Raw genomic sequence first — 27,672 nt, 5'->3', positions numbered from 1 at the left:
TTTGAAAGATGAAAACCTAGGGGCGCCTGGGTGGCTCAGTCAGTTAAGCATCTGCCTTCAGCTCAGGTCATGATCCCAGGGTCCTGGGATTGAGCCCCGCATCGGGCTCTCTGCTCAGCGGGAAACCTGCATCTCCCTTTTACTCTCCCTCTCTGCTTTCCCTCTCTCTCTTTTTCTCTCTCAAATAAATAAATAAAATCTTAAAAAAAACAAAGATGAAAACCTAGTTTGTAGCTTTTGAATTCATCCCCTAGGAGTACTGCATTGGATGCTACATCATTATACAGAGCAAAATAGTGACAAAGTCAAGAGACTGAGAGACTGATACTCAAAATTTGATAATGTACGGGCATAAACAGAAAAAAAAAAAATAAGGAAGTCTTCATATAGGTCTTGGAGTAAATTATTTACTAACTGGAAGTTTTCTCTAATCTGACCGGATTCTTCCCACCAGCCCTTTAGTTACACACACACATTTCTGTCACGAAATGTAAAGAATGAAAAAAAAAAAAAATACACATCAAAGCCATTTAACTTTGCTGTATCTCCTGATGTGATTTTCTTTTGTAGGATAACGAGGAAGAGAAACTCATTAGGAAAAGATCAGCCAGAGATAAGAGACAGTATGCCCTCTTTCAGTTGCCTTACCGTGACCCTTCTTTCAATTGTCTACCACTGCTTTCAATACCCTGGGCCTATTGCTGCTGGAAATTGCACTATAAGAATCACATCCAGGATCAGACTGGGTTAAGAGGCAGAATAATTGGTCTCATGTTGGTGAAGTTGAGTGCAATTTATGCTACAACGCCAAATTTGAGCAGATAAATTAGTCTATTAGCCACTAGTGATGAGGTTAATTTTTGAGGAACAAAAGTAAGAAAAATGCATTTACTTTGTAATTCAGTAAGAGCAAAGACCTAATCATCTAACTCTTCTCAGCAGTTGTGCCACAAATCAATCACTAGTTCTTCATATACTGCTCTCTTCTCAAAACAAGCCTTACAAAAAAATCTGCAGCTAACATTACATGTTATCCCCCTGAGGTGGTATAAAGATTGGAAAGGAAAATTTTTATTTCTAAAGGACATGACTGTGTACTTATACACTCCCAAAGATCTATAAGCAAGCCATTAGAATTAATAAGGATTAATTTAATTAGGTCACTGGATGCAAAGTCAATATACAAAAATCAATTGCATTTATATATATTAACAAGAAACAATTAGAAATTAAATTTTAAATGCCATTTAGTAGCTATATGTGATATATATGTGTACACATATACACATATATATATTTGTGTGTGTGTGTGTATATATATATATATATATATATAACCTAGGAATAAATCAAATAAAGAATGTGTATGATTTCTACACTGAAAACTCAAATATTGCTGTGAGATATGGTAGACACCTAACTAAATGAAGAGAAAATATATATCATGTATTGAATGACTCAATATTGTACATAAGTCAATATTTCCCAAATTGATCTTTAAATGTATATAATCCCCCCAAAATGAATAAAATAAATAAATGTATATAATCCCAATCATAGTACCAAGAGGCCTTTTCTATGGAAACTGAACAAACTTGCAGGATTTACGCAGTCAGATTTCAAGTCTTACTTTAAAACAGCAGTAATTAAGACAGTATTATATTGGTACAAGTATAAACAATTGGACCAATGGCACAGAATATACAGTCCAGAACTATACAGTCCATACATATTTAGTCATTTAACTTATGTCAAAAGTGCCATTCATTGTAACTCAGTGCTGAAGGGGTGATCTTTGTAATAAATGGGGAAGAAGCAATTGGATACCCAAATGGAAGACATTCTGGATTCCCCTACTAATTCCAGACATAAAAAAACAAACATGGAATAACATAAAGAATAGCTGGGAAAACTAAAAAAGAAGATCAATAATAGGGGAGGGGAGAGGAATAGGGCAACCAGGTGTTAGAACATACTAGTAAGCCCCTGTAGTAACATGTGATGCTGGCATATGAATAGACAAACTAATGGGAAAGGAATAGAAACACAGTGCCCTGATCTTGGTTTTTAATACCATTCTCAAAAAGAAACAGAAACAAAATCAAAACACGGGAGCAATGACTGCTAGAGAAATGACTAATTCTAGAAAGTAAAATAGTGCTCAAAAAAAAAAAAACCCCACAATGATGGGACTGTTGTCAAAGGGATACAAGAACCAATGGAAAGAGTTTCGGTGGCCAAAGCTGGAATAAATGTAGCAACAACATAAAAAAAGTAGTTTGGATTATAACCCAAGCTATAAAATAAATATCCATAACTTCATACTGACATAAACAATTTGGAGAGGAGAGATAAATCTGTGCAGAATTCTGAATAAATTATGTAGATGTCCCACTCTAAAGAAAGAGGGGACTAAGTCCCCACTCCTTAAGTGTGAGCTTCATATAATGAATTCCTTCCAAAGAGTACAACATGAAAAGGGAGGAACAGAAGAGTGACTTTAGAGTGAAAGAATCTGACAAACATGACCTCAGCCAGGTGATCAAGGTCAACACCAACAGTCATAAATAACTTTTATAATGTGTATCCTTGAAAAGGTGTATGATGATGGCACTTCGCTTCTGTGGTCCTCCTCCCCAAAACTCATAACCCCAGTCTAATCATGAGGGGAAAAAATAGACAAATTCTAATAGAAGGGCATCCTACAAAATGCTTGACCAATTCTCCTCACAATCATCAAAGTCTTCAAACATAAGGAAATTCTGAAAAACTGCCACAGCCAAAAGGAGCCTAAAGAAACACAACTTAATGTAATATGGTATCCTGGGTGGTATCCTAGAACAGCAGAAAGATCTTAGGTAAAAACTAAGCAAGTGTGAATAAACTGTGGGCTGTAACTAATAATGTACATACAATTGTTCCATTAATTGTATCAAATGTCCCATACTAACATGACATGCTAATCACAGGAGAAGCTGTCTGCCAGAAGGGGAGGAGGACATATAGAAACTCTGTAACATCTGCTCATTTTTTCCATAAATCTAAAACTGTTGTGAATAATAAAATCTATTAGTAAAAAAGACGATAAAGTTCAAAATTAATTCCAATGCCTATGGAAATTTAGTATATGCTAAAAGTGACTGAACTTTTTAAAATAAATGGTAGTATAACAAATGATAGCCATTTGGAGAAATATAAAATTGGATCCATACTTTACAAAAAACACCAAAATAAGTTCTGAATGGACCAGGGATCTACATGTAAAAATATGAAACCATATGATCACTGAAAGAAAATATGGATAAGTTCTTTTATGAATTCAGTGTGGGGAAAGCTTTCTAATATGATTCAAAGTTAAAAGCAATAAAAGAAAGGATATGTAAATTTAACTACCTAAAATTTGACATAAAAACTTCCATATTGCAAACAATAAAACATCTTAAGTAAAAAGACAAATGAAAAACTGGAAGAATATATTTGTAGCATACATTACATATAACGGGATTACTCTCTCTAGAATATAAAGATTTAAAAATGAAGACAGAGACTAAAATTCTGATATAAGTATGGGCCATGGACATGAACAAACAGTCCACAGAAAAAGATATTCAAGTGGCTTTTAAACATGTGAAAGATGTTTTAACTTCACTCATAAGAATGAAAATTAAAACTACATGAGATATCATTTCTTCCCTATCAGATCAGCAAAAGATCAAATTTAAAAGTTTGATGGCCATTATCTAGATGAGACTATAGTGAAATAGATAATCTCATGCATCCCTAGTGACAGTGTAAATTGCCCTGCTATAAGAGGCATTAGGAATATCCAACAAAATGGTATATACAAGTTTTACTCTACCAATGGAGATAATGTATGAGCAACTCCATTCATTGTTTTTTTATTGCATAATATTTCACAGGAAAATGTTGGACAAAACCTTAATGTCATTCATAGAAGACTGGCTGAGTACACTATTGTAAACCCATACAATGGAGTGCAGTGGTGCCACAGAAATACTTCCATTAGAACTTTTGTAAACTATTATGATTTCCAGAATACACTATCAAATGACAAAAGGCAAGATATGTCACCTTTTGTGTAAGACAGAAAGTGAAATAAAATACATATACATACTTTTTGTTGTATTTATATATTCATATATTTACATATATATTTGTATTTTATTACAAAACAAACATGAGGAAGATAAAGCTGAAACTAATGGAATAGTTTGTGTAGGGTGTGAGTGCTAACAGGGTAGAAAAGTAAGGGTAGGAATGAGATTTAATGTATCTTTTTTTAATATACTTTTGACCTTTGAGACATGTACATATTATATCAAACAAGATTTTTTAAAAACGTAAAAATGAATGTAAACAGAAAAAAATGAACTGAACTGTATATCAAACAGATAGCATGCTCAGAAATAATTGATTTGAGTAACTTTTAAATACAGCATGCTGACTTTATTGGCTCAAAGATACAAAAGACAAAAAGAGTTACCATACACTTAAATTGGCATGCTGGCTGTAATATATTTGGTATAAATTTTGTATTTGGTATATTGAAACTATTTTGAGTGTTCTGTAGAATATGGCAAGTGAGTAAATACATTCCTATTTTTGGAAATCAGTGGTCTCACGATGGGAGAAGAATATGTAAATGTGTAATGGGGGAGAATGAAGAAAAACCCTGTGATGTTGGATTTGAATTGAAGGTATCAGTATAAACTCATGACTAAATAAATGTGTGTGTTGCTGTATATTTAATGGCCCAGATTTTTGTTTGCAAATATTATTTCTCATTTAAAAGAACCAGGATTCCTAGGCTATTTCTATATCTATGGAAGAAAAGTTCAAAGTGAGCTTGGACCACTTTGGACCAGAAAGCAAACAAATAGTCAAAGATTAGTGGGAACATGTCAGAAAAATGAAGGCACTGTTCAAAGTGTTCCCATGATCAAATCTGAAATAATTTGGGCATCAAAAAATAACGACACCAGCAGATTATAACACAGTGAATAGAAAAAATACCTGAGTGGATAATGATATTAAAATTAATGAGGGAGGAAACTCTTCTTACAGAGGAATGACAACCAATAAATGTAGAAGGATGATAGACTTAGAAAATTACTATTTTGCAATCCCCAATGTAATAACTGATTCAGGCAGAGTTACCAATGGATTCTAAACCAATGGGTAAAAACTGTTTGAGGAACAGGGTATATATGAGATCTCCAAGTATCACCCACATGATACTTATCACAAAGGGAAACTCTCTTCACAATGGAAACATCTGGTGGACATCACATTAACCAAGCAATCAAACTTAGCAGTACTACAGCTGATCATGAAGAAATAATAAGACAAATTCAGATTATGGTCCATCCTACAAAATAACGGATGTGGATTCTTAAAATATATCAGTGTTTTGAAAAACAAAGTGGGTGAGTGTTCTGGATTAAAGGGTACTAAAGACACATGATAACCTGGCACTTAATGAGTCCTAGGCTGGGAGGAAGAACTACCTATAAATGAAATTAGAGGGACACTTGGGAAAAATTGAATATGGACTTTATGTCAGATAATATTGAATCAAAATTAAATTTCTTAGGTGTTAGGAGATATTGCAGTTCTGTAAGAAAATGTCTTTGTTCTTAGGAGATGCATAAAAAATTATGGAAGATGAAGTATCATATCTGCAACTTACTTGGAAGTGTTTCAGTCAATTAGAACAAATACATAAATACATGATTATGCACATATATATGTGTACATAAAGAGAGAGAAATGCAAATGTAGCAAAATGTTAACAACTGGCAAATTTATGTGAAAGGTATACAAGTAATCATGGTATTGTTCTTTCAAGTTTGGGATGGGTTTGAAAATTTTCAAATTAAAAAGTTGGGGGATATGTTAATAAAAACTTAGAGAGGTTAAGTAACTCACCAAACTTTACAAAACTATTTGAAGAACCAAAAATAATACTTCTGACATTCCCCCCAAGGCTCTCTTCACCCTGCCATTTGAGGAAGGCTTTCTTCCAGAAGAATGCAGGCAAACCAGAGGGGATCAGCCCTGGACTAAGATCTATGTGTTTCAGTTGTGTTATTTAAATTTAAATTTAAATAAATAAATGCATTTATTTTATTTCTGTGGTATAGTATAACCTTTGTCTTTGGTGTTTATTAATTATTGTTGCTCCTCTGGGTCTCAATTATCTCTCCTATAAGCATATTTGAGTAATCCACTTGAGAAATCCATTTGGGTGATCCATAATTGAATTTGAACCTGCTTCCCAAATGTATTATTCTTATCAGCTTCATCCAGAAACTAGAAGGCTCAAACATGCTGGTGTGGTTGGAATTTGTTTTAAACATCAAGAAAACAGAGGAGCTCCCATTGCAATTAGTGCAAAGGTGACTCAAGGAAATATAATCACCAGATGCTTGATTTCACTTTGTACTGCTATATTGGTATAAAAACCACAAAGTCAAAATTGTTAACATTCTGTCGTGAAAATTTTAACTTTATTTTTAAAGCTCTTCTCTTTATTTCCCTCTGTCCTTATAATAAACTGGTAAAAGTGTGGCTTTACTATTCTCACTATCTCTCAGAGACACTGTGGTGAGCTGTTTTGCAAGAGGCCATTCAACAGCCTCCTGTAGAGATGACATTGAACTCTGGTGGTCTCATCTTTATGATTCTAGCTGTGTAATTCTTTTTTTTAATTAAGTTTTTAATTTCAATTCCCATATAGTTAACATACAGTGTTATATTAGTTTCAGGTGTACAATACAGTGATTCAACAATTCTATATATCATTACTCAGTGCTCATCATCGTAACTGCCCTTTTAATCCCCTTCACCTATTTCACCCATCCCCCATTCCCCGATATGTTTTATTTTATTTATTTATTTTTTTTTTAAGATTTTATTTATTTGCGAGAGAGACAATGAGAGACAGAGAGCATGAGAGGGAGGAGGGTCAGAGGGAGAAGCAGACTCCCTGCTGAGCAGGGAGCCTGATGTGGGACTCGATCCCAGGACTCCAGGATCATGACCTGAGCCAAAGGCAGTCGCTTAACCAACTGAGCCACCCAGGCGCCCGATATGTTTTATTTTAAATGAGTACTCTCAGTAAAAGTTATTTTTTTTAATAAGAACATTTTTTATTTGAAGCATACTTCAGAAAACATGGTTCTAAAAGATATATATAAAACATTCCATCCAAGAAAAATAGAATACACATTTTCTTCAAGTACACACAGAAGAATCCCCTGGTTAAATCACATAAAAAGAGACATAACAAATCTTACAAATTTAAGAAGACTGAAATCATACCAAGTATATTTTCTAACCACAATTGTACAAAACTAAAAATCAACAAAAAAACAAAGCTGGAAAATCTACATGTAAATATTAAATACTTAGTATGTAAATATTAAACAACACATTATTGCATAAGCAATGGGCCAAATAAGAAATCAAATGGCAAATCAAAATATGTCTCAAGTCAAAAGAAAAAGAAAACACAATATTCCAAAACTTATGGGATGCAGCAAAAGCAGATGTTAGAATGAAATTTATACTATAAATGCTTGTATTAACAAAAAAAGTTAAAATAATGTTACACCACAAGGAAGTAGAAAAAGAAGAAACTTAGCTGAAATTTAGTAGAGGAAGAAAATAACAAAGAAAAATCAGAAATGAATAAAATAGAGACCAGAATAAGCAGTAACATAACATTGAAAGTAATGACCAGTTTTTCCAAAAACAAACAAACAAACAAACAAAATTGGCAATGCTTTAACTACATTAACTAAGAAAAAAAGAGAGACCACTCATAAACCAAAATGAGAAATGGAAGAGAAAACAATACAAGAGATAACTACAGAAATACATAGTGTGTGGGGCGCCTGGGTGGCTCAGTCGTTAAGCGTCTGCCTTCGGCTCAGGTCATGATCCCAGGGTCCTGGGATCGAGCCCCACATCGGGCTCCCTGCTTCGCGGGAAGCCTGCTTCTCCCTCTCCTATTTCCCCCTGCTTGTGTTCCCTCTCTCGCTGTGTCTCTCTCTGTCAAATAAATGAATAAAATCTTAAAAAAAAAAAAAAAAGAAATACATAGTGTGATAATAGATTACTATAAACAATTATATACTTACAAATCAGAAAATTTAGGGGAAAAAAAAACATATAATTCCAAAAAACACACAAGTTACCAAGATTGAATCATGAACCTTGAATCCAAGAAATAGGGTATCTTCTTAGACCAATAACAAGAATGAAATTTGAATTAGGAATCAAAAATCTCCTAGCACAGAAAAGCCCAAGACCACAGCGTTTCATTGGTGAATTCTACCAAATATTTTTTAAAAATAATTAATGACATTGTTTATGAAAATCTTACAAATAATGAGGGGCACCTGGGTGGCTCAGTCGGTTAAGCATCTGCCTTCAGCTCAGGTCATGATCCCAGGATCCTGGGATCGAGCCCCACATGGGGCTCCCTGCTCCACAGGAAGCCTGCTTCTCCCTCTCCCACTCCCCCTGCTTGTGTTCCCTCTCTCGCTGTGTCTATCTCTGTCAAATAAATAAATAAAATCTTAAGAAAAAAAAATCTTACAAATAATGGAATAGAGAGAACATTCCATGAGGCCAGTACTACCCTGATACCAAGCAGGATAAATACAATATAAGAATAGGGCCACCTGGGTGGCACAGTCGGTTAAGTGTCCAACTCTTGGTTTTGGCTCAAGTCATGAACTCAGGGTCGTGGGATCGAGCCCCACATTGGGCTCCACAGTCAGTGTGGAGTCTAGTTGAGATTCTCCCTCTCCCTCTGTCCCTCCCCACTGTGCTCTCTTTCTCTCTCTCTAAAATAAATAAGTAAATATTAAAAAAAAAAAAAACACAGTATGATAATAAAAAAGTCTAGTTTGTCTGATGTAAGTATGGCTATTCCAACTTTCTTTTGACATCCATTTGCATGATAAATGTTTCTTCATCACCTAACATTCAATCTGCAGGTGTCTTTAGGTCTAAAATGAGTCTCTTGTAGGCAGGGCATATAGATGGGTCTTGTTTTTTATCCATTCGGACACCCAATGACTTTTGATTGGAGCATTTAGTCCATTTACATCCAAAATAATTATTTTTTTTTAAGATTTTATTTATTTGAGAGAGAAAAAGAGAGAGAACATGAGCAGGGGGGAGGGGCAGAGAGAGAGGGAGAAGCAGACTCCCTACTGAGCAGGGAGCCAGACACAGGGCTTGATACCAGGACCCTGAGATCATGATCTGAGCCAAGGGTAGATGTTTAACAGACTGAGCTACCCAGGAGACCCTGAAAGTAATTACTGATAGATAAATATTTATTGCCATTTTATTACTTGTTTTGTCATTGTTTCTGGAGATTTTCTCTGATCCTTGCTCATCTTTGTCACTTGTGGTCTTTCCTTTCCACTCAAATTATAGGAAACAAACAGGGTGCTGGAGGGGAGGTGGTTGGGGGAATGGGGTAACTGCATGATGGGCATTAAGGAGGGCATTTAAAGTAATGAGCACTGAGTGATGTATGCAACTGATGAATCACTGAGTTCTACCTCTGAAACTAATAATACAGTATATGTTAATTAAATTGGATTTAATTTTTTTTTTTTAATCAGAGGGTCCCCTTTAATATTTCCTGCTGGACTGGCTTAGAAGTCATGAACTCCTTCAGTTTTTGTTTGTCTGGGAAACTCTCCTTCTATTCTGAATGACAACCTTGTTGGACAGAGGATTCTTGGCTGCAGATTTTTCCCATTCAGCACCTTGAATATAGCATACCACTCCTTCTGGCTTGCCAAGTTTCTGTTGAGAAATTTCCAGCTAGCTTATGGGTTTCCCCTTGTAAGTTAAGGACTTCTTTTGTCTTGCTGCTTTTAAGATTTTTCCTTTATCACCATATTTTGCCAATTTAATAACAATATGTCTTGGTGTTGGTCTGCTTTTGTTGATTTTGATGGGAGTTCTCTGTGCCTCCTGGATCTGGATGTCTGTTTTCTTCCCCATATTAGGGAAGTTTCTGGCTATTATTTCTTGAAATAAATTTTCTGCCCCCCTTTCTCTCTCTTATTCTTCTAGGACTCCTCTAATACGAATGTTTTTACATTTGATGAAGTCACTGAGTTCCCTAAGTCTATTCCTGTGTTGCATAATTCTTCTTCCTGTCTTTTGTCCACCTTCATTGCTTTCCATGACTTTGCCTTCTAGATCACTTCTAGATCATTCCTCTGCTTCTTCCAGCCTGCTGTTCATTGCATCAAGCTTGTTTCCAATCTCATTTATTGCATTCTTCATCTCTGTTTGATTCTTTTTTAACTCTTTTATATCCATGGTAAGAGTCTCACTGATGCCTTCTATTCTTTTCTCAAGTCCATTGAGTATCCTTATGATTGTTGCTTTCAATTCTCCATCAGGCATGTTACTTATATCTGTTTCACTTAGATCTCTGGGCCTTGCTTTATCTTGTTCTTTCATTTGGGATAAATTCATCCATCTTGGCATTTTGTCTTAGTCTCTGCATTCTTGTATGTGCTAGAAAAGCCAATTATGTCTCCTGCTCCTGAAAGTAATGCCCTTATGAAGAAGAGGTCATGTAGTGCCCATGGCCTGGGCCTCTTGTGCTCTGCTGTTTTGTTGTGCCTACTCTATCCCTCAGGTCAGTCATCTGCAGAGGCTCTCTTTGCCTGCTGTGGGTAGTGTTTGGTCCCTCATCTGAATGTGACAAGTTTTAACTAGGTGTGTTGTGGTCTGCTTGTGAAATGAGACCTGACACCAACTCCACCAGAACTGAAGCCCTGTAGAACTCTCTGGTCAGGAGATGTAGTGTGGGCAGGGGCTTGTGCTGGTCTTCTTGGGGAGGGACCCACTGCACTGGGACTGAGGCAAGCTTGACTGAGAAGGGCAGTCCTGTCAGAGTGCAGGGAGTGGTACTTAGTGTAAGCAAGTCGGGCGGCCAGTGTGGCATGGTGCTGCCTCCCACCAGTGGCTCCATATTTATGCTGAGGCGCAGGGGAGGGAAATTGTGCTGGCCTGTTCTCCTGTTCCTAGAGAGGCATCTCTGTGAATGCTGCCTCCCAGGGGCACTATCTACGATGAGCGAATAATCTCCCCACTGTGTGCCCAGGTGTTCTTCAGATCACTCTGCCCCTGGGTTTTGCCTGCATTCTCTCCAGGATCAGGGCAGTACCCTCTAAGCTCTATCTCAGTCAAGCCTGCTGACCTTTAAAACTCTAGGCTTTAAGCCCTGCTGGTTGCTAGAATTCACAAAATTCAGCCCCTCTCATTTTCCAAGTCAATGGTTCTCCTTATGCATTCTCTCACGTGCTCCTCTCTCTCTCTCGCCCTCCTTTGCAACCACATCTAGCTGTATAATTCTAACTGTGCTAGCTCACAGGAATATAGTTTGTTCTATAGTTAATTTTGCATAACTTTAGGTTTACTAGGACTTGATTGGCTAGTAGGTTTAATCTGTTCATCTTTTTTTTCCCATAGTTTCTACCTCTCTTTAACATTATTAATTACTACATATTTATTATACACAATTTGGAAAAAAACAGAAAAGTAAAAAGGAGAGAAGAAATTGTGTACAATCTTCCCACCAAAATACTGTTTACTTATGGTTATCAATTTATGGTGAATATTTTAATGACCTCTTAAGTATATCACTTGATATTTTTCTATTAAAAAAATGAAAACACTCATGTTCCCACCATACAAACCAAGAAATCAAACATCTTCAACATCACAGAAAATCCTTCATGCTTTCTTCCAGCCAGTAAACCTCAGCTTCTGTCAACATAGAAAAGTCTGTATTTTGTTTGACCTGGTTTTGAACTTTTTATAAAAGGAACCATAACATGTGTATGCCCTCTTTTGTGTCTAGCATAATTCTTCCAAAATTTCATCTGCATGATTTATCTGTGTTGTTGCATGTGGTTATGATACATTCTTTTTATTTACTCTATAATATTCTATTGTGTGAATTTACTGCAATTTATTTATGGATAATTTGGCTTTTCTCCAGTTTTCAGTATTACAAATAATGTTTCTACCAAGTTCTTTTTTTTTTTTTTTTAAAGATTTTATTGAGGGAGAGAACAAGCGTATGGGAGAGGCAGAGCGAGACGGAGAAGCAGGATCCCCGCTGAGCAGGGAGCCCGATACGGGGCTCGATCCCAGGACCCTGGGATCATGACCTGAGCCGAAGGCAGACGCTTAACGACTGAGCCACCCAGGTGCCCCTCTACCAAGTTCTTATACATAATTTTGAAATACTATACTCCTTTCTGTGGATTATATGCTTATATGTGCAATTTCTGAGTCACCAGATGTACATGTATTTAGTTTTAGTGGATACTGCCAATGTTCTAAAATAATTGAGCCAGTGTTCCATTATAAGTGGATATTTTGAGTGTTTTTTGTTGTAATGGAGGTGTGAGGTATCCTATTGTCATTTTATGTTGCATTTCCCTGATGCAAAGGGATGTTGAATACATCTTCATGAGTTTATTGGCCATGTGGATATTATAATTTGTCAAATGGCTGTTACATATTTTTTATTTGGGGTTTTTGTCTTTTACTTATTGATTTGTAAGAGCTCCTGATACAAATCCTTTATTGGATATACATAACTGCAAATATTCCAGGCTGTGGCTTCTTTTTTTATTCATAAAGGTGTCTTTGGTAAGCTGAAGTTCTTAATTTTAATGAAATCCAATTTATCAATCATTTTCTTTACTGTTACTGCTTTTTGTGTCTTCTGAGAAATGTTTGTCTGTCCTAAGGATATGAAGATTTTTTTCTGTTATCTTCTAGAATCCTTATTATTTTTATCTTTTACATGATCTATGATCCATCTAGAATTGATTATTGTATGTGAGCCAAAGTAGTGAAATAGTGCCAAAATCTATCTTTTTCATCATGGATATGCAAATAACTCTGCACCATTTACTAGATAATTGTCATTTTCCCACTGCAATGCAATACACATTTGTGACATCTCAGATAACCATTTACCTCTGGGTCTGTTTCTGGACTCTTCATTCTGTTTCATTTGTTTCTTTGTCATTGAACCAAACCCACACTTATAATTTCTTTTATTTATAATAACTCTTGATATCGAGTCTAAATCTTTCTACAACACTTGATTAGCTATGTGTGGCCTTTTGTAGATTCAGCTTATAAACTTTCACAGAACAGCCTGCTGAGATTTGACTGGAGTTGCATTGAATCTATAAATCAAGTTGAAATGAAGTGATAATGTAACAATATCAAGTCTTCCAATTCATAATCATGATATATGTATTCATTTATTTCAGATTTCTTTAATTTCTCCCAGCAATCTGTTATAGTTTTCTCATCAAGTTATACATAATCTTTGTTGCATTTATTTCTACTTATCAAAATTTTTAATGTTATTACAAATTATATCACTTAAAAATTTCATTTTTGAAATGGTTGTTACTAGAATATAGACATATACTCAATTTTTTTTTTCACTGAGTTGTCTTTTTATTGAGATACAGGAATTCCTTATATGTTTTAGATACAGGTCCTTTGTCAGATCTATGCATTCCCAGTTTATGGATGGCCTTTTCACTTTCTGCCTTTTGATGATAAATGTTTTTTTTAATTTTTTTATTGTTATGTTAGTCACCATACAGTACATCATTAGTTTTTGATGTAGTGTTCCATGAGTCATTATTTGCATATATCACCCAGTACTCATTACAACATATGCCTTCCTTAATACCCATCCCCGGGCTACCCTACCCCCCAACCCCCCCCGAAACTTGATTTTTTTATATCAATAAATTATTAATTTAATAACCAATCTGAATATTACTGTGTATTTCATGTATACACAAATATGACATAGGTAAATATTAATATTTCTCATGTTTGTTCTTTGTTCCTTTTACCTTTCTTGCTTTGTTTGTATTAATCAATAATTTTTATTATTTGATTTTTCTCTTATTAACTTCTTAAGTATACATTTTTTATTATTCTTGTAGTGGTTACCCCAGAAATTACAACAAGTATACTGACCTCATTAATGTCTACTTTTAGTTGATAATTTTAGCACTTTCTTTACAAAGAAAATACCTTAAAGCATTTTAATTCCATTTGACTTCCTCCTATATTTTGTCCTATTGTTATCATTTCTTTTAATTCTACATATGTTACATGCACATTATTATTATAAGAAATAAATGGGGTGCCTGGGTGGCTCAGTTGGTTAATCAACCAACTCTTGGTTTGAGCTCAGGTCATGATCTCATGGGTCATGGTATCAAAACCCAGGTTGGGCTCTGCACTCAGCAGGGAGTCTGCTTGAAGATTCTCTTCCTCTGCCCCTCCCCACACTGGTGTATGCTCAAACACTCTCTAAAATAAATAAATAAATCTTTAAAAAAAAGAAATAAATAATTTAAAGTTAGTCAAAATATTTACCCTTTATGTGTTCATTGTATCCTACACTTGGCATTTCCATTTTGCATCTTCTTCCTTCTGCCTGAGGGAAAAAGAATTTGCTGGCCTACTGAATGCAAATTATCTCAGCTTTTATGTCTCTGCAAATGTCTGTTTGTTTGGGTTTTTTACCTTCATTGTTAAAGGCTAATTTCCCTGTGAATAGAATTCAAGTCTTTCCATTATTTTTTTTCTCAGCAAAATGCTTTTCCATTGTTTTTAACTTTCACCATTTCCATGGCTATTTCTTAAAAGATAATGTATGTTTACCTAAAAAATATTTTCTTAAATGACCCTTTTGTCTTTAGTTTTCAGCAAGTATACTACAATGTGACTGAGTGTAGTTCTCTGTATATTTAGCCTACATAGTTTCATAAGGCTTCTTGAAACTGTTGACTTGTTATCTTTTGTTTTAGAGGAACATTGGTGTTTAAAATTTCTTCAAATATTGCCCCTGTCCTATTTTCTTTGTCATCTTCTGATTACATGTAGATATTTTTGTCATGTCCCTGTCTTTTACTCTCTTTTCTGTGTTTTCCATCTTTTTTCCCCCGATGTGCTTCTCTCTGGGTAATTTTTAATAACCTATCTTTCAGGACTCTGATTCTCCCTTCTGCCATATTCTAATCTATGATTGAATCAATCCACTCAATTCCTAAATGGAATGATCTTCTTAGGTCTAAGAAAAACATAGTAATTACTTCTTATCTGGTGAAAATTTTTATCATTTCATATATTACCTTAAATATGTTAATTTTAATTATTTTAAAGTCTGTGTTTTATAACTTCAAAATCTTAAACATAGCTTCTTTGGTTTTTTTTTTTTTTTCTCTTGGTTTTCCTGGCATGCTTAGACATCTTTCATTGACTGATGTGAGTGAAAAATTGTAGAGGGTTGGGATCATTTTATATTTTTTCCAGAGAAGGTTTGATTTGTTTTTAGGAGGCAGAAAAAATACAGCAGATCACCTTCACCCAGTCTAGAATGGTCCATTGCTTCTAGGGCATAGCTTTTTAGGAGTATAAAATTAAAACCAGGGGTATTAGGGCACCTGGGTGGCTCAGTCAGTTAAACATCTGACTCTTGGTTTTGGCTCAGGTCATGATCTCAGGATTGTGAGATCAAGCCTTCATCACAGAGTCTGCTTGTCCCTCTCCCTCTGCTCTCTCTCCCTCTCTTTTGCTTGCTCTCTCTCTCTTTTTAAAAATAAATAAATAAATAAAATCTTTAAAAAAAAAATAAAACCAGGGGTATTTATCAGGGGTTTTTTTCTGTGATGGGCCCTAAAGTCTTCTTTTTGTTTCTCTGGTATATTGAAGTGGCCAAAATCTCTGATTAGCTTTTTAAGTCTTAATAGCTGCTTTCTCCTTGGCTTCCTAGTACCCTCTCTCTATGTGTTTCAGTTTTAAGTTAGCAAGTGCCTCAATGAAATGGCTGGCAAAATCTTCACCTCACTATTCTGCAGCTGCCTTCTTTCAGGTATCCTGGCCTTCTAGTGCTGGTTGTCTTGGTGGTCTTAAATTCCAATCTTTGTCTTCCCAGTCCAGTGAGACTGACATGAAATCTAGGCTATTGCCTTCTTTTCATCCTCCATGCTCTGCATCTTGATTTGGCAAATGGCCAGAGAAGGAAAAGTTGCACAGAAGGTTTGAGTCAGCTCAATGAGCTTCCTTTCTTTTCCAGATTTTAGCTACTCAAGTCTTGGCTGCTTTCATTGCCATCTGAACTTTCAAAGAGATGCTTTTTGTATTTTATTCAGATCTTTGAGATTTTTTTTCACCTGGATAGTTTGTATGATACTGGCTAACTCAGCATAAAACCATGTGTGGTTATTTTTTCATCTTAAAAGCAAGTTACAAAGTAAAGAAGTTACAAAGTGATCCAACCAAAGCCTTATTACTAATAATGGGTGGAAAGCCAAATCTAATCTACATGTTTCTATTATCCCAGAAATTAATGCCTGTTTTAAAATTGTCCTGCATACCTCCAACTAGAAAACTACAATAGTATTTACTGCAGGAAATTTTGTTCCCTTGCTACATCACAGAATAACCTTAAAGACAAATCAAATATCTTAACTAAAGTTATGGCTACTTAACAGAGTAACACCTTTGGCAAACCATTAAACATCAATCCTTCAAAGTCTTGAGAGAAAAGAAAACATTATGCCAGATCTTTAAATAAAAACAAATAAATGAAATAGTGACTGTTGATTCATCAGCATGATAAAAAGCTCTCAGAAATGAGGCATAGTGAAGATTTCTCATCACATTATATAAAACATAATATCATACCTTATAATAATATCTTATTTGAGAAATATTTTAAATATTGAGATTTTCTTACAAAATTTGGTAATTTGGTAGTTTAAAAAAAAAAAAACATACAACAAGGAACTCAGTAATTACACCAGCTAAAAGGTTTATTTTTCCCTAACTTTCATGAACATACCTGCATTATAAGTATAACTCTGTTGGGTCCTCAGAACTCATTGAGCAACTGGGGCTTCACCACACAGGTCTAGCACAAGTTATCTCCAACCCCAGCAGTCTTCCAGTGTCCCATTTCTGACCTCACTTCTTTCCTTCTTACACAACTTACTACTTAAGTTATCCATCACCTGTTATTCCAGGGAACTAGCCTTCCTAAAATCTATCATGAGAAACCATACAGACCAGCAGTTAACAGATCAATGTGTGTGTGAATCCTGACTCTGCCCCTTTCTAGATGTATGAATGTGGGTAAATTACACTACAGTTATTAGTCTCAGTTTCCTAATCTGTAAAATGGAAATAATAACATCTATCACACAGTATGAAATGGAGTGAGAAATGGAGCTAATATACATAAAGCAACCAGTAGAGAATGAGGCTTGTAATTAACACCACAAATGATAATTATTTCATTTTGGTTTTTTAATAAAAATATTTAGACACAAATTAATAATAAGTATGGTTTCTACCAAATGAGGAGATGGACTGTTCATTAATAATTACACTGTTATGGGGCGCCTGGGTGGCTCAGTCGTTAAGTGTCTGCCTTCGGCTCAGGTCATGATCCCAGGGTCCTGGGATCGAGTCCCACATCGGGCTCCCTGCTCTGCGGGAGGCCTGCTTCTCTCTCTCCCACTCCCCCTGCTTGTGTTCCTGCTCTCGCTATGTCTCTCTCTGTCAAATAAATAAATAAAATCTTTAAAAAAATAAATAAATAAAAATAATTACACTGTTATGTGCTGTAACTCCAAAATGTGGCCAAATTGCAATAAAGATCATTACTTTGTTACACTCCTCAAAAAACTTTTAAGTGGCAACTATATTGGAAGAATGGATTTGATAACACTTGGTAACATTTGATTAATTAATAAGATATTTGGTTTTCTATCATCTACATATCTCAGTAGATATGTAGATTGAACGCTTCAATGAAGGTGTTCCCCAAGTGTCAGACCCCCTGGAGATACTCGTTAAAATGCAAATCTTTAGGTCTCTCCTGAGAAGTCTTAAATCAGAATCTTTGGGGAAGAGGACTAGGCATCTTCATGTCCACAAGCTCTCCAGGAAAATTTTTTATATATTATGGTTTGAGAACAACTGCTTTATTGTTAAGTAAGAAATAAACCTTGCAGTCCTTACTTCCTTATGCTCTTACATCACCCCAACCAGAGATATTGTGATAAAGTATATATATTCAGGCATCAGTTATTGGAGAGAATCCAGGTGGGAAAAGTACAAGTATAAAGTTATAATCTCAACCCTGAAGTTAGAAGGACTAGCTTGGCTGTAATAAGGTGATAAATTCAGCTAGGTTGAAAATATTATTAACTCAATTATGAAAATATTATGTCAAGAAGATTGATGTACCCACGTAGTTCTAACAACACTGTATATTCTTAACTTCCAGTGATTTTACCTTACGGATTAATCTAAGTGCAACATAAGTAATTTTAAATACTGAGCAATGTTAATACCTGTAAGCCCCCTGTCATCATCTATCATAGCATTCTACTCTCTTCCATTATAGTAGTTGCCATATTTTTATTACATGTTTTACAGTTTTTACAGTTGATCTTTGTTTACTGATTATCTGCAAGGTCAGATTATCTGCTATACCATAGCATACTCCTGTGTATTTTGGTCTGGACCCAAAGCCAGCAAACTGCTAAGTAGACCACAGATAATAAAATCTCTTGAATGAATAAAATGAGTATTTTTACACATTGAAAATTTTTATCAGAACTTAACCATAAAGTTGTAGCTTTTCCTCAAAATACATGATTTTAAAGATATTTGTGGTATTACAAATAAGGAGATGCAGTGGTATGTTGGTGAAAATATGGACTTTGTAATCACAAGACCATGAATTTTAATTTCATGCCTATTGCTTTGGCTATGAGACCCATAGACAAATTATTTAACTATTCTTTCTCTCAGTTTCTTCATCCATGAAGCTTTTCTAAACAAATAGAATATAAAGGACAATTACATAAGTAGGAATTTCTCCCAGATTCAGAAGGTAACAAAAATATAGGCAGTGGAAAGAAGCAGAGAATTTCTGGTTACGAGAGCACCAGCAAGTTTTCACTCCCATACTAGCTGTTCTTTACTCTCCAAATGACTTTTTATGGCAAACTGCAATGCAACTACATTGTATTTTTAGAAACCTCACAGATAAGCGATTAAGTACTCACAGAGTGTTCAAATTCTTGAGTTTCTTGAAGGCACTCCCAGGAATTTCTCGTATTCTGTTAAACCTCAAGTCTCTGGGAACATAAAAAGAGGGAGAAAGATTATAATATGTGAATTCCAGTGGTGCTATTATTTCCAGAAACTTGAAAACTAATTCTCCTTTTATAGCCAAATTATGGCACTAAAGGACTAAACATAAGACAGAATTAGGTACATTATGCATAATCATTAGGCAGGTACATTGTTTATAGCAGATTATGCGTATCAGGAGCTATATGCTAGTCCCAAGGTGCCAGACAAGTGCAGCTACTTACAGAGCTCTTCAAAGTGTTAAAGGCAGTTATACCATTTCCTTTAGGTTATATTTATATGGCACTAAGACAAATTCTATATATGGCAACATGCCAATTGAGCATAATTAATTTGGACAATATTGATAGATCAGATGTCACTTATCAATTCAACATAACACCATTACTTGGGTTTAGGCAAAATTATTATTAATTAGTTAACTTTTCTTCATAGTCCAGGAATATAACAGCCTTCTAAGGAAGTATTAAAACAAGTCAACAAAACAATTAGTGTAAGAGACAACCAACATTCTCTTTCATCAATTAATTCATTATTTTATTCAGCATGTAAATTATTGAGTGCTAACTACGTGCCACATATTGTGTTACGTAATAGGGACACAAAGATGTGCAATATATGGTCCCTGCTACTGAGCAGGCACAGTTGAATTGAGGATTACAAACAAATAATTACAGCACTAGTATATAAAGTATTAGTGGCACAACAGAGCAACAAACAAAATGCTCTGCACAGATAGCCAACTTAGGTATTGGTCTGCCTAGACCCTCTCTATCAGTGAGAGAAGAACCCACTCTGCTGCCTATGATTTTGGTGGAAATGTTAATCAGGTGCTCTTCAAGAGGGTGACTAAAGCCAGACATTAGTGTGTCAGGAAAACAAACACAAAAGGAAAAACAAAAAACTAAATATCTACTTCCCCTCAACTAACTTCTCAAAATAAAATTTTTCACCACCATAAAAAAGAGTTCTTGATTCAAAATCTTTGTAAGATTACCTTAAAATTCTATCATTTTATGTTTCTCTTGAGTTGACTTTGGAAGAATATGTACAATTTTATAGGAGCTTTTTCAATTAAAATCATTCAATTAAATCCTGACACCAAGAAATAAAAAAGATGCATGAAATTTTTTCAAAGGTATTCAATTAAAATAACTCAAAGTGAATATACCTCTTTGTAAGATGGAATATACTGCTTAAACATCATACATTGTTATTCGATGTGTCTGTACTATATTTTTAAAAGAAACTTTATAAATGATGTGAAATTCTCACTATAAACATATAAGAGACAAAGTTATATAAATCCAAATACCCTAGACCCATGGTTTCCCTTCAACACAGTAGCTTTAAATTACAAAAAGGACTCTCCTCTCACATCAAACCATAAATCCTAATAGTCCTCCCAAACTGAGCTTCCAACAAGAAAGGAGTAAATATAAAAGGATAAATCACTTTCCTTTTTTTAGGCTTTGAAATTTTTTAAAAATTCAGAAAAGTACAAATAAGAAAAGAATACTCTTTATTGTCCATATCCAGAATTAACAACTGCTTTCACTTGATACAGTTGCTTCTATTCATAGTTCCACACATTTTTATTTTGACTACACAAATCACATGTAAAAATATATTACAGGTAAAGTAAAAGTCTCTTTTAACCACTATCTTAATTTTAGCTATATCTCCTTTTCCCTCATATAATCTCTCTCCTGAGTGTGATGCCTCTCTTCAGACACACAAACATACATAGGGATATGAATAAATATAAGTAAAATGTATACATATAAAAATATGAAAACAAACATAATATAAGTAAATATAAAATATTTAGTGTTTTTAAATTTACAAAAGTGGTATCAAACTTTATATAGTTTTTAAAACTTCTTTTTTCCCCCCTCTACTGCATCTCTTCTAGGCCATTCCTTGGCACATAAAGATCTAGATATTTGTCCCCATCTGTTCTGTAATATTCCACTATGCAGACAGGCCACCGTTCATTTATATATTCCCTTACTGACAGCCATTTTGACTGTTTTCAATTTTTTACAACATTTACAAATAATATTTCAATAAACATGCATGCATGTCTCCTTGTGCACATGAAGAAATGTTTCTCTGGAAATATTTAGAATTATGACTGCTAGATCATAGTGTATGCACAGCTTCAGTTTTACGAAATGATGCCAATTCCAAATTTATTTTCAATGAGATCCTACAGCAGTAATATAAGTAATTAAAAATAATGCAAAAAGATGCTTGAAGTAATCACCAAATTTAAACTTTTCACTGGATTGATTTAAGAGTCAAGGTGTTAAGTATGTTGATTATCAAAATTCCCTCCTGTCTTCACTAGCAAGCAAAGGTCTCCTGCCACAAGAATAGTGTGGCAAGGTGTCCACTGTCCCAAGGGTTATTCAGGGGACTGTGAGATACATGACCCACAGTTCTCATTGCTCAGGCAGCCACAGGGTACTTCTTCCAGAGAAGCAAAACACACTGAGAGACCCAAAGATTATTTCCCCATTGACTTAAACTCCCATAAGGCATATTCAGATGCACCAAAGTTAGCATGTTAACATTCATCTTCTTTGCTAGTATATTCTACCACATAAACTTGTGTAGTTAGGTATATTAAAAACTAAAACTGTAAGGAAAGACTTCCCTTCCTAATTTCAATTGTTGCATTTAGGATTGCATATGGGGCATTACACAATTGCTGAAAGTAGTATTTACCATACCTTTTTATGAAATTACACTAAAAGATCATCTGAATTCAAATGACCACCAAATTTGGATCATGCTACCTTCTGTGTAAATAAGTTTATACAAAAATATAATTTATTTTCCCATATTGCCTCTATTATGTTCAAGATGGATCACTAAAATTTCACCCACACAAAATTTGTCATTTATATAAAACTTCCCTTAGCATAAGTTGTAGCATTATATTTTCACTCTTTGCATAGAGTGAAAATTGAATTTTTATATATCCTGCACAATTCATCCCTTTATGATATATGTAATATTGATAAAATAATATTCATAAAAATAATAATTATTATTTAGCACAATTTTCATCCCATTCATTGTTCACTGGAATCCAATTTATTTATTTATTTATTTTTTTTTTTTTTTTTTTTTTTAAAGATTTTATTTATTTATTTGAGAGAGAGAGAATGAGAGACAGAGAGCATGAGAGGGAGGAGGGTCAGAGGGAGAAGCAGACTCCCTGCCGAGCAGGGAGCCTGATGCGGGACTCGATCCCGGGACTCCAGGATCATGACCTGAGCTGAAGGCAGTCGCTTAACCAACTGAGCCACCCAGGCGTCCCTCACTGGAATCCAATTTAGAAGCAACTTTAGGAAATGCACCAAGATGAAAACAGAGCACATGGTGCTTACTGGCAGTGGTTAAACATGAGTTTGTCTGTCTATCTGTCTGTCTGGCCTGCCCACCCCCATCTAAAGCTGCTAAAGCTGGAGAAGAAATGTTTAATGATTTTTATGGTGAGAAATTTGGAATTGATGTTTTTAACCAATAAGAGATGGGTTTTAGTTCAAATTCAATCCAGAAGAATCTCCTTCCAAAAAGAGTTTTAAATGATTCTCCCATTGTACACAGGGGGCAGAGAACAAGCATGGATGGACAGCAATGAGAACTAAGCTCAAACAAATTAATATAGCTCAAGATCATGTTATTTAGTTCCTCCAGGGAACAGGGCACACCACGCCCATATCACCACCCATTACACACCCTCTGGGTGGGTTAGATAGAGTTATACTATGTCTGTGTGGAAAAGTCCAGCGAAAGACCTCACAGAGGGATAGAGAGGCTAGACCTTGCCCAGAGGTCTGAGATTCCCAGTATATTTTATAAATGCCAAACATAGGGCATATTTTTGAAAACATTAAACAAGTGGGTATTTAAACATAAAAAATAAAATTGTAATTGCCCACAGATGGTAGTCCAGTTTAAGTTGTGAGATGAATGCGATGCTCTTGAAAAACACTATCAGCCTGCCCTGGGACTGAATGCATAGGCCATTAGGAGATAAAATCAAAGTCTAAATTTGAGTTCTTGAAGGTGATACCCAGGCTAACAGATTGTCTGGTCCCGCTGTGGTATGGGTCCTCCTAATAGTGCCCTGGTTGGAGATGGCCTTCAGGTTTATTGTGAGTAGATGCCTGAGCTAAAGGGGCCCTTTCCTAGACATTTTAGCTAAGAATCTAGCACTGAGAGAGCAAAACAAATAAGGGAAACTCTCAGAGAGCACCAACTTAGGCAGGCTGATTTCAGTCTGAGTGTGCTACTTGTTTCCTCATAAGTGAGAAATATTCATTCTGGCAGAAAGCCTATCTTCATGAAAAAAAGATCAAGCAGATCCATACTTGAGCCAAAAGCATTCCTGTTGAAGGCGGGGATGCAACTAAGTCACCGTAAAGTCAAAAGCATAAAACTGCAGAAAAAAAGTAAGCAGGTTCTTGTCTCCCCTGGTTTCCAGGAAGGGCGGGAGGGAATGAGATGACTGCTGATAGCCCGGCCATCATCATCTCTCCCAGGAGCACACACCTGTGCACTCCTGCCTCCTGTCTGTCTCTGGAGTCAAAGTCATATGTGTACTCTGCTCCCTGCAGCCAGGTTCCCTGTTACTCTGATCCTAACTCCTAGAGCTGCCCTGGCCTCCATCTCTTTTCTCAGCTGTTATCCCACGTGCCGTTCCCTCATCCATGGTGTCTAGACTGACCAGACCTTGGAATCAGGGGAAGAACGTAAGAGATCTCTCCACAACCTCTCCTGCTGCCCTAAAACATCTTCTTTATCTTTCCATCTTGCAGCCCTTTCAGGGTAGGAACTGGAAAAACACTTTCCAGGCCTGAGGAAGAGAAGTTGGAAGACACCACTCGATGCATGGCTTGCCTATTTCCAATCATGTTCTTTGGTTTTCCCTGACCTCAGGTTCATTTTCTGCCTACCAAGTGTCAAGCAGCCAGAGCTTGAGTCTATCATCCATTGCTGTTTGTCTGGCCTGATGTTAACCTGTTATGAAGGGTAATTTATGTGTCAACTTGACTAAGCCATGGTACCCAGATTTTGGTCAAACACCAGTCTAGATGTTGCTGTGAAGGTATATTTTTATACGTGATTAACACCAAAATCAGTAGACTTTGAATAAAGCAGATACCCTCCATAATGTGGATCCTAAAGTGATCATCTGATCACTTAAAGTCCTTAAGAGGAAAAGATGGAAGAAGAAAAGATGCCCTGAGAAAGGGGGAATTCTGCCTCCAGACAGCCTTCACACTTGAGCTGCAAATCAACTCTTCCCTGGGTCTCCAGCCTGCCAACCTCCTCTTCAAAATTCAGACTTGCTAGCCCCCACAAGAGCATGAGCCAATTCTTTAAAATGAATCCCTCTCTTTTTTCTTGCTCTGTCTTGGAAAGATCCTATTGATCTCCTCATTCTATTGGTTCAGTTTCTCTAGAAAACCCTAATATATCCAATATGACCCTCCTGGCTAAAGTGAAAATGATGGTGTCCATTCATTCCTTCATTCAGTGTAGCTTTTCTGCAGACATGGCCCACACTTGGCCAAGCGCCATCCCTCTCCCCCTAAGGGAGAGGCAAGTAGTTTCAATGAATGAAACATGCCATGGGTAAGAAAGGATTGAACCCCGGGCTAGGGAGGCTCAACAAAGCTTTCCAAATCTGTATGGAATATGCACAGTCACTGAAGGGCCTCCCAAGGTCAGATTTGCATCTTGGAATTCTCTGAGGAGGGTGGCTCTGAGGGGTCTCCACTCCTGACAAGGTGCTGCTGCAGTGTTCAAGTGAAAATCATCACTAGCTGTACTGAGATCACCAAGTGAGGAACACAAGAAAGGAAGGGCAGGTCTCATGTGAACATTGCCTGGGCTTGGTGCTGGGTCGATAGTACCGGCATTTTTCCTTTTTTTTTTTCACATGTTTGATACTTACCTACATATCTTCAATAATGGCTAAAGTGTCTACACATAAATCACAATAGTATAAAGACTTCAGAAGATATTAGAACAACCTTATAATAGTTTCTCAATCTAGCTTCTTCATTTTGCTCTTCAATGAAATTTCCAGTCCAGCTCCATGCTATTTTCCAGAAATGGATTATAATCACCTCTCAAACTATGAATTAAACCAATTTGGATTGAAGCTCTTTCCACTGCATTTGTTCACAAAATCCCCAGGATGAGGAAATCAATTAAACGAAGGGTCTTAAAGCACTGAGAGCCATCAGGTGCTCCTAGAAAGTTAAAATTAGAAGGTAACAGGGGAACACACACACACACACACACAAAGACTTAGGTTGTACTTTTCTCTAATATACCAGTTTCTTGCAAGAAATAAGTAGTGCTATTACAATCTTGAAGAACTTGAACTTTTTAAAAAGAAGTTGTCTTACAGATTAATTAGTCCAACCTCTGACTCTATGTGTAAGACAAGAGGGAAAAGTAAAGGGGAGAGGAGAGAAGTGGAATACGAGTACATATTCATCCTGGCTAAATCTTAACACTAACTTTTCAAGGCAGTTATTAATATGTTGATTTCAGAGCTGGAACATTTCATTCAAAATATTTCACTCACCTCAAAGCAAAGCAAGTGGCCATGGGGAATGGCTCCCAATTAATTGTGTCTGCTTACAAAGCAGGCACTGTCTACAGACTCCCACCTTACCTTAAACTCCTCCTGAGGAAAACAGGCCCAGGACAAAGGAAGGGCACATTCATCATCTGCCAGCCACTGAGGACCAGAGGTTGTATCAGAAAACAGTTTTCCTTGTTTTCATTTTAGTATAATTTCCACCTCATTATCCTAAACCAAATTCCCACTTCCCTCAGACAGGCCAGTTAGCATTCCATTTAAATCCTTTGTCTTTCAGAGATTATGTGGTTAGAATTAACAAACACCCCTGATGTGCACAAATGAGCTAACAATGATAAAGTCAATGGAAGTTGTGAACCAGTCCAAGGTAAGTCAGTATGAACACGAGTGTCCAGCTGCACTACTCAGGTCATTAAAGACATCCAAATGTAAAAGAAAGCATTATAATTTTGAAGCATGGTGTTCCTGTCTGTGGAAACCTAAAGAGAACAGACAACCCGACAAAATAGTTCCAGACTTTTTTCTTTCTTTATGTACCTGGTCCTTCCAGCAGATGTCACTAAAGGGCAGTCCTCTTTTCTAGGTCCAATAAATGATTTCAAGGGAGATGAGGTGGTTTAATGTGTCCTAAATGTCACAGTGCCGGAAGGACTAGACTGCAGGCTGAATAGCGTTCGCTGAATCCCATTCATTTGCATGTGAAAATAGCAGCCAGCAGCAAAGTTTCACTCTGAGGTGATAATATACCACATTGCATAAAGTAATGTCTTTTGGGGAATAAGAAGCTGTGACTCAATTTTGACCCAAAACTCAAATGTAACCTCTTGAATGTAAAGACATTGCTAACTTTGTCATTTAGGTGAAAATATATTTCAAAATAATAAGATTTAACTTTTCAAATTAATTACTTAACATAATTCATACTATTAGGATCATTATGATACTATGCAACAATGTTAACGTTTCTGTCCCCTCTTTTCATGTTAAGCATGGCTTGTCTGGATGCCCCTGTGCTTGGGAGAGTGGCCAACACCCTTGGATCCCACTAGACAAGTATGCCTCATGAGCCAATAAACACAGTCTGAAAGAATATTACAGAATCCCTGAAATCAGACTTGGTTATATTTTTATCTTGGATTACATGTATCTTTTTTTTTTTTTAAGATTTTATTTATTTATTTGACAGATAGGTAGAGAGCACAAGTAGGCAGAGTGGCAGGCAGAGGGAGAGGGAGAAGCAGGCTCTCCGCTGAGCAGGGAGCCGGATGTGGGGCTCGATCCCAGGACCCCGAAGACAGCCGCTTAACCGACTGAGCCACCCAGGCGTCCCAAGGATTACATGTATCTTGTTTGTCCTTCCTGTTTCCTACTACTGGGTTGCTACTTTGTTCTGGGGCAGTCAGAAAGATGTCCCCTGACCTGGTTCTCCACCATGTATTTGATGGCCAAGGATTTGTCAGGGGTGAGATTCACTTCTGGGGTGCCCTGTGCCACAGGATAAAGTTGATCTTATTTGAATGTCACATATCTAGCTCCATACCTCTCTGCCTGTCCCCAGGCACCCTGGAGTGAAATAGGCCAAACGTTTTAATCACATGTTGGTCACACTGTTTCATAACTCTACATATGTGCACATGCTGTTCCTTTATTTGGAATACCCTTCCCTTTCTTCTCTATCACATGCTCAAGAATCCTCCAAGACGACATGCAAATATCACCTCCATGATAACGTTGAAGGC

General features: G+C 36.1%; 1 protein-coding gene across 1 annotated transcript in view; it reads right to left on the bottom strand.

Moving 5' to 3' along the window:
- Positions 1–27,672, bottom strand: part of PXDNL (peroxidasin like) — a 489,791-nt gene that overhangs the window by 282,644 nt on the left and 179,475 nt on the right. The window contains exon 2 of the mRNA XM_078072396.1: positions 19,209–19,280. Coding sequence (XP_077928522.1) covers positions 19,209–19,280 — 72 coding nt within the window. The remainder of the gene's footprint in view (positions 1–19,208; positions 19,281–27,672) is intronic.

Source organism: Halichoerus grypus, chromosome 5 (genome assembly GCF_964656455.1).
Source record: "Halichoerus grypus chromosome 5, mHalGry1.hap1.1, whole genome shotgun sequence".
Taxonomy (NCBI): domain Eukaryota; kingdom Metazoa; phylum Chordata; class Mammalia; order Carnivora; family Phocidae; genus Halichoerus; species Halichoerus grypus.
Note: the sequence above shows the minus strand (reverse complement) of the source record. Positions and strands in the feature narration are given on the sequence as shown.